The sequence below is a fragment of the Anneissia japonica genome, unplaced genomic scaffold (genome assembly GCF_011630105.1).
Source record: "Anneissia japonica isolate Jap-2015-1 unplaced genomic scaffold, ASM1163010v1 scaffold288059_len961885_cov194, whole genome shotgun sequence".
NCBI classification, from domain to species: domain Eukaryota; kingdom Metazoa; phylum Echinodermata; class Crinoidea; order Comatulida; family Comatulidae; genus Anneissia; species Anneissia japonica.
The window spans coordinates 116,532-125,538 of NW_022740566.1; the positions used below are offsets into that span (position 1 = coordinate 116,532).

The window sequence follows — 9,007 nt, forward strand, 5'->3', positions numbered from 1 at the left end:
AAACAAGTGAGTAATTAAACGTTTTATGAAGGCCTATTTATACACATACAATAAATGAGGAATGAATATTCACAACATAAAATTAGGTAAATCAGGGGATAGTGAAAAAGGCTCTTACTTAGGCTTAGGCCTAACTAGGCTAGCCTAGCCTTGTCAGGGTGGATTTCGGGTAGGAGAGAACACATTATCTGGTGCCGCTAGCTAGGGCATCTGCGCTCATGATATCGTGGATCAAGATTTGTTATATAAATACCTCTGTTTAAAATTGTCAGTACTAGGCCTACGTTTATTTGTACATCATCGTTGCATTTGGCAAATTGCTTGAGCAGGCCTGACACCCCTCTTCTCCCGGTTCCCGACTATTTTGACACCTAGGCTAGACTAGGCCTAGATCCTAGCCAACAGCGAAACATCACTCAGAGTTTTCTGGAAACTTTTTATTTCATATACAGTATTTGACTAAGTTTTTTTTTTCATATTTCCTTTTTCAAGTATAAAACAAGGGAACATTGTTCCCTGGTAATAAAACCATGGTTGACTAACTCCCCTCCGTAGGCCTACGTGTGCTGCGTCGTCGTAGTCGCCTTAAAAAACGAAACAGCCGCGAACAGTGTCTTGGCGTTGCTGTCACGGTCCATTAGTTCGTAGTAGACTGGCCGCGTAGTCAAAACGAAAAATGCCTATTAAACATGTTTAATATTCTACGACGTTACTGTCCCCGACGCAAACCATCGCGTCTGCGTTTAACTCACACAGACCCGACGCGACAACAAATCGCGTAGAGCTGCGTCGTACGACGCTGTCTGAGTTGGCCTTTACAATATATGTTTTAATATTTCAGCAATATCTTGACTAGGCTCATATGCGGCAGGTCTAGATAATGTATAAGTACATAAGCGTACTTTTCTAAGCCGTTGATGGCACATTCACTTCGTAAAGAAAACAAAACAAAAACAAAATTGTTTATTGTTGCAATCGATTTAAGAATGCTTTATATTGTTCTTATCTAACGCGATCACAATTAACTTAAAGCATAAAACAATTGAACGTATTTTGGTCATTCTTTTTTAGATTAACAAATTTATCACAATTGAATTTATGACTGATCAATAAAATGCTATTGGGGTTTAAACTGTTTCATAATTCTGTGATTCAGTGTCATAATTCTTAAGTCTTAACATAACGTAATACATATATGCATAACCAACAACATGCGTGCATAAATATAATTATATAACAGTGAACAGTAACTGCTCCCTGATAGGCCTATATATATATATATATATACATACATATATATATATATACATATATATATACACACATATATACACATATATACACACACACACATATATATATACATATATATACACACACACATATATATATATATACATATATATATACATATATATATACATACTATACATACATACAAATATATATATACATACATATATATATATACATAAATAAATAAAACTCTTGAGAGGTGTCTAGTATTGCCAAAAGTAGTTTATTGAGTAAGTGTATGAGCTAGAGATTGATATCATTTTTGATAAGTTGCATTATTGTTACTGGTGTTAAGACTGTCATTTATTAATATATTTGTCATTATAATAATCATATTGAACGTTTAGTTCGATGATTGTGGCTGTTGACTGGGAACTAGCAAATTTAGTTCACTACTGCAAGCAACACATCTTGGCATCCACCATCATAATTGCTAATGATGTCTTCAGCAAGTGCGACGCCATATTGTGTAAAGTATTTATCGCGCACAAAACACATGTCATTCTGTTAAACGGAAAGAAAACACAGAAATGAGTCAAACGATACAAAATTATATTGAAAAAGGAATGTAATATAATATGTGTCAATTAGACATTTCGAACTGAATGGAAACGTAAGTCATTTAATGTTCGACGCCTTTAGTTACGTAGCTTACGAATAGCATTTTAATTTATTTGAATATAAACCATAAGTGATATGCCTTTATTAATTATAATCTGCATACAAGAAGGATACATTTCATTGATAGGCCTACTAATTTTATATTATGATTAAACTATTCAATAAAAAATAATTTAAAGCATGAAATCATAAATAATAACGGCACTGTATACTGTATTTAAATGGTATACTTAAAGCTTACCCGGACACAATCAATGATGGTGTTGACGAGAAGGTTCTCATCTACGCTTCCACTAGACGGATAGAGGGCGTCGTGAATCCGTATTACGCAATATAAAACAGGGTCCTCTGCGGCTTGAGCTATGTATACAATACATTATAAACCAACTTACAAAATGCAGTAGCTTTAAACGAATCTTATTGCTATGTTTTTCACTAACGCTATTTTTGAGTAGAATAATAATTAGGCACATAGGCCTAATAATAAAATACAGTAATGATAATTCATAAAAAATATTATTAGAATAGATTCATCTGATTTGCAGTTCTAATAATAATAATTCAGTAACAAAAATGAAAACCACAACACTATCTATGTACTGAAGTCCTTGGTTCAATTATTCCCACTAAATCACTTGCGATTTTTTTTCGCAAGTATTTGGAAACGTACTAAGTACTTGGTACGATAACACGTCAGGTAAGGCAAAACGTTACTTCTATGATATTTTCCTGACGCAAACTCGCATCGAAAGAGCACTTGAAGTACTCGATGCTACTTATTAGGGATCGGATTCAACACTAGTCATTAAGTGTAAACTCTCTAGTCTAGCGGTTATGGCACCAGACTAGTTATTCGGAGGTTGTGGCTTCAATTCTCACCTGAATCACCTGCGAATTTTTTCGAAGCATTGGGAACGTACTGAGTTGTCGGTACGATAACACGTCAGGTAGGGCAAACATCACTCATCTGCACCATCTATATATATTATAACATTACCAATAACAGCAACAACACAACAACAAACACAGTGACAACAGCAGCAGCAACAACAACATGGTAACAATGATAAATTAATTAATTATTTGTTTATAACTCCATATATTTTTATTCATTTAATGGAGTTGTACTGTGCCTGTAAACATTGGAGGCTACTAACTTTACATGACTGAACAAAACTGCAGTCAGAACATTTGTGGATTAAATATCGATCGATGGAGACATTACGCTTTTTATTAATTAGTTGCCTTTTTTCTATATAAAACAAGGCTTTTCTGAATAAAACATCGAAATAAAAGAGAGGTCCTACCAATGTTTAAGAAAGCAAGCATTACTGGACCATTGATATTCCGCTGAAGAAAGTATCTGAATCTTCTCGAGTAAACCTTCATTGATATAAAATAAAATTAAATATTTTGCTGTTATAAGTATAGCAATCGTAAACCAACTTGGCCTCCGAGTCAAGAATTTCATGAGATTTTTTTTTTGCATTGTGGATCATCATAACATGACGTGATAAGATATGTTTCGAAACATCATGCAGTATGCGATGCAACCGAAAATACACAATCCCACACACAACTTGCATAACATACATAATTTGTTAATAGTGTTTTGTGTGGTTTGTTCTATTTGTATTATTAAACCAAATCCAAGACGTAATAAACCCTACCTCCTTGAACTTGAGAAGAACATGCTTCAGATGTTCAAAATCACGTGTTGCCAGAACACTTTGCGCCAATCGAGGGTTCCCTGCATTTTTACGCACAGACTGCAAAATAAATATGAAATAAGCAATGCCGTAGCCAGGATTTTCAAACAGTGTGGGACAAAATCAGGGTGGACCAACTTTACGCGTAATTTTAAACAATGTGGACACATTTTACGCAAAAATATGAAAAATCTGGACCCATTTTGTTAAATTTTACCCATTTTAAGATAAATATGAGAAATCTGGACCCATTTTTCAAAAAGTGGACCTATTTTAAATATAAAATTACATGTGTGGACCAATTTTTAAAAAACGTGGACCCATTCTTTGTGGACCCAATACAAAAATTGTGTGGGACTGTCCCAACTGTCCCAATAGCTGGCTACGGCATTTTAAGTAAATGTATTTTGCGTTACCTACAGTATCACTACTTTATCTTAAACCAACTGTTAATTAAAACCAAGTAAATGTATTACTTACATCTCTGAGGGTTAAGACATCGCTATCTAAAAGTAATTCATCAACAGCCCCAGTCTCGTCACGACCTCCCTATCATAAAAATATAAAAACGATAACAAAATAATATGAACATTATCAGTTGTTATAATCAGACTGGCCTAAACAAACGGTCTCTACATACAGAAGAAAATATATGATTGGAAATCAACAAATTGTTTTGTTGCTTTATTGGTCAGTAAAATTACTCGATAGGAAGTGTTCTTACATGATGTACTATGGTTGTAAACCGGACTCATAACTATTTAAAAAGTAATGAAAAAGATTTTATGATGTTATTTATTAAATATATAGATTGAGTGATTGTTTGATTGATTGACTGGTATATAGATAGATAAATAGATGGATAGATAGATAGATGGATGGGTGGATTGATTGATTGATTGATTGATTGATTGATTGATTGATTGATTGACTGACTGACTGATTAACAGGTTCGATTTTACATGGTTGGTTGGTTAGTTAGTTGGTTGAATGATCATCCGATTTATTGATTGATTGAGATGGATATGTTAGTTGGTCGTTTGAATTATTAATTAATTGATCGATCGATTGGTTGATTGATTGATTGTCATGTGATACCTCAGCAAGAGCTCTCAGAAGTCGTTCATTGTTACTCTGAAATACGTCTGCTAAATCTGCATCAATTGTTCTTCCAGTCACTGTAATAGAATGCAACATTTTTAGCTCACAACCCGTAACATTAAATATATCAACATATTGGGTATTAAAGTAGTCATTCACAAGTAAACTATTTATACAATTATGGCAACACGTTAGGCATTAAACAAAAAAAAACTTACATTGTGTATATGCTTCATTTATCTTATCAATTTCCTAAAAATAATTGAGAACCAAACATTCAGTTAATGCAACAATCACTACCGTATTTAAAAGGCAATGAGACAAAACCGTTAAAACTTGCTAATTTAAGCAAAAGCTAAAGGTGAAAAATATTTTAAACATGGGAAGATATATTTGTTGTGAATTATAACCCTAAGAATACAAAGTGTACAAATAGTGATCTTATTTATTAAAATCGTCTTTATGTAAATGTCAACTTACGTCATTCGTCTTTTGAATCAAAACTTGACTTATCAAATTCTCGTCATGGTTCTGAAATACGACATTGGTGGCATGAACTTAATGATTATCATTAAATAATAGTAAGCAATTGCATTAATATGTATACTATATTAAGAACACATGCTTGAACTCCAGAAATAGATAAATGGATGATTGGAATAGTTTTATTGTCTTTACTGAGTACCTGAATCGAATGTATTAATACATTGGCGGAATAATATTCAGCAGATTCCAGCAGCGAAAGCAGACATCCCAACCCAGCATAATTAGGTATTGTGCCTTGTAATTCATCAACAAGTTCCTTTAAAATAAATAGTTCAACTATGTGTTTGTTACAAAGATATTTATATATTTAGTTTATAATGGGATACCTTACGTTTTATTGTATAAAACATAAATAAAAATTCTTCTTTGTGGAGTGCGTAAACTGAACACGTACCGGTAAGTATTGTACAAATAATGGATGTTTATGAGCGCAATGAGTTGAAAGACTGACTGTTCCATTCAACGAGGCAGGGCCGAGTTAAATGGAACAGTTCCATTGCATTCCATTGCGCGAATAAATAATCATTCACTGTTTGTTTTATAACACACCTAAAAACATTCTTAGCATTTGATATTTTATGAAAAGAAATCTCCCTTTTATTCTGAATGTACATTCTTGTCCTCTGATACTTTACAAAAAAAAATACCTACAATTTTGTTTGTGGTTTGAAGGATCTTACACCAGGATGAATGGTGAATACTGTAATAAATTATAATTTACTTTCTGATTTGAAGTCACGGTTTTTAATAATTGCATAAAACGTAACGTTCTTACAGTTTAAAGGAATCGGTTTGTCGCAGCGGGAACGGTTCGGTTTCCCAACGTCAAGACAATTTATCTGCATTGCTTCTCTCCACCAAGGACTATAAATGGGTGCCTGGTGGGGTTGCCTGCTTCTGTGCTGATCAGCAGCAACACTTAACATGTGGACCCAATGACCAGGGAAAAGAACTGCGCTTTATAACCACAAGAAAGAGCCGCATTATAATTACCCATACTAGTTACCAGTACCAGTTAAATGGAACAGTCCAGCGTCATTGTAACCAATCAAAAGATCTTATGAGGTTGAAGCCATTGTATCTTAGGCATCGTGCAATGGATGGAAGTAAAAATGCACAGTGGAACAAAATTTCTATGACGAGTGACGAAAAAGGGGGGGTGGGGTTAATAAACAATGTCACGTGATACGAAATCCAACAATCAAATGACAAGGATCAATTTAGGTGTGTTTTAATACACAAATACTGATTGTTTAAGTGGGCAATGGAAAGAGAAAGCTAAGTTGAATGAAATAGTCTTTTCAACGAATGAAAATATTCATCATTGCATTATGTACCGAAAACAGAATTTGTCATTTGATGAACAGTAAAACTAGGTGTTCAGTTAGATCATGGAACTAGCAGATTACTGTAAATATAACTTGTTCAGAAAATTAATGTGTAAGACAATGGATACGAGATATATTTTATTCTTATGAACAGTTCATCTTCCAAGGAATGAAATATGCAATGCAACAAAATTAATGGAATTGATGTTAATTTTGTTGTGAAGAATGATGCTAATTTAAAAGAAAAAATTTGATATTTAATGGTGTAAATTTAAGTGATATTTAATGCCCAACCAAATGGCAAGGATGTATTACTGGTGTTATAATAAATAACGAATAGGCCATGCATACTTACACTGCCATATGCTACTTTATAATACGTCTTGATATCTTGGCGTTCTGTGTTGGTAGGTGGTCCAAGTTCTGAGAGAATCACCGATGTATTTGGATCTAGCAGATTAAATATAACTTATTCAGAAAGTTTATGTGTAAGACAAGAAGTACGAAATATACATCATTCTTATGAACATTCAGTATATGCTTATTTCAGAGAATGTTTCTACAAAGCATGATTTGTTGTACAGTGCATAAAGCGACACATTTTGAAGACGCACTGCTTTACCATTCAAACTGGTAAAGGGACCGTAAGTTAATTTGAGGTTTTTTGAATACTTACGGAAGAAATATGGGATATTAAACATTTTCACTTATATAGGTTACATACCAGGGGTGTCTGGTAACATGTGCGTGTTAGGTAAAGTCTGTGAGTGAGTGTTGGTAAGTGTTTGCATGATTCAATAGTTTCGTATTAGACTGTAGGAATATTACACAGCTGAGTTTATAATGAAATTCTAGGTCTATATAACATGAACATTCCTTACACCAGAATGTATATTCAGAATATCGTTAATGAATACTGTAATAAATTATAATTTACTTTGAGATTTCAAGTCACGGTTAATAATTGCATAAAAAATAACTAAATAATATTTTTAACATTCTTACTGTTTTTCTGCAACTCTCCGCTGATAATGACTGATGATGTGACTTTGCTAAAATCTCGCATTTGGCACTAACATGAAAATAAAAACAATAGTTATATTGGGTAGGATTCGAACCTGCAGCCTTTTGCTTAAATTGATCGTACCTTTACACCACAGAAACCATTTTCGTTATACATTGTATACATTCATTGAAAATGCATATAGAATGGCAAATGTTCAATTTCTTTCTCTAACTTATTCCTAGAAACTTACCGGATATTCTCTAGACTGTATGCCGTCGCTCTCACTACACTGTCCACCACATACGCCAGACATCGTAAACCGAGTTCGATACTGGGAGTCTCCTGACGGGCAAAACCCCCAGTTGCTCCATGTACCTGTTACACAACCACTACTAAGGCTGTTACTGTGGCCATCGTGTTCAGTGTCATCTATACCGCCGGTATTGCCAACATCACCTGCCCCTGAATCGCACATTTCTGGACCCTGGCAAGCACTTGTTTCGGTATAGTCGCTACTGGAACATTCATTTCCTCCACAGGTAGCTTGAACATAGGATCGGGAACGCGTCTTGATTCCGCTCTCGCTCTGACAGTTCACAGAACATTCTCCCCATTCACTCCAAGTATATAGATGACAGTCAACCGGGCAGCACCCTGCGGATGCACAAAGCTGATTCTCAACAAGATTCTCACAATCCTGAGAGCACTCATTAGGATACTCAGAGCGCGTGCGATTTTGGTACGCGTTTACGTCACACTGGCTAGGACATGCACTCCATTCTGACCAATTTGTAGTTGGACACCGTGGATTACAACATATGTCACCACATTGTAACTGAAATGTTGCCCCGCAATCACACCCATCCGGTCCACTTAGAATCGAACGTCGCCGAATACATTCACGCTTGTAATCGCCCGTATCATCACATATATTGCACACACAAAATGACCAAGATCCCCACTCACCATATGTGCAATCGCCAGTTTGGCATGTTTGAGCAGACGAATTTCTAATAATACTAATAAATAAAAATATGTCGATGGCTAAACGAACGATGACAGTTGCTCCCATCGTAGTATAAACGCCGTCTTCTTCTCTCGCTTATCAACTGACCAAACGTAATTCACGAACTTGTTTAAATATCATTGAAACTTACAGGATGCTAAATGAAACCCGAAAAACTATTCAACCGTGAATACAATTTAAAAGCTACGCAAATGACTATATCACGCGTGAAGCAAAGTAAAGAAAAAAAAAAGAGTTCAGTTACATTGTAGATTCACGATCATATTATTATCTATATGCGTGGTATCAAAACGTGGGAACACGTGCCATTAGCATTTGAAATTGACCTTTAGGCGCCAAAGGCAGTCTACTACATAATAACTACGGCATTAGC

General features: G+C 34.7%; 1 protein-coding gene across 1 annotated transcript; it reads right to left on the reverse strand.

The window, feature by feature from the left end:
- Positions 1 to 1,556: 1,556 nt before the first annotated feature.
- LOC117118270 (annexin A7-like) lies at positions 1,557 to 8,705 on the reverse strand. The gene is made up of 12 exons (XM_033262820.1): positions 7,858 to 8,705; positions 7,607 to 7,673; positions 6,957 to 7,051; positions 5,413 to 5,529; positions 5,208 to 5,258; positions 4,946 to 4,979; positions 4,725 to 4,804; positions 4,107 to 4,175; positions 3,588 to 3,686; positions 3,225 to 3,300; positions 2,159 to 2,277; positions 1,557 to 1,800 (listed from the first exon to the last, which is right to left on the reverse strand). Exons 1-12 carry the CDS (start codon positions 8,677 to 8,679, stop codon positions 1,681 to 1,683), a joined length of 1,749 nt encoding a protein of 582 aa, XP_033118711.1. The 5' UTR covers positions 8,680 to 8,705; the 3' UTR covers positions 1,557 to 1,680.
- Positions 8,706 to 9,007: the final 302 nt, after the last annotated feature.

Coding starts and splice junctions, on each gene's coding strand:
- LOC117118270 (XM_033262820.1), bottom strand. CDS start 8,679: ATGGGAGCAACTGTCATCGTTCGTTTAGCCATCGACATATTTTTATTT. Junction 4,980..5,207: donor TGATTCAAAAGACGAATGAC/GTAAGTTGACAT, acceptor AATTATTTTTAG/GAAATTGATAAGATAAATGA. Junction 4,805..4,945: donor AAATGAAGCATATACACAAT/GTAAGTTTTTTT, acceptor ATTCTATTACAG/TGACTGGAAGAACAATTGAT.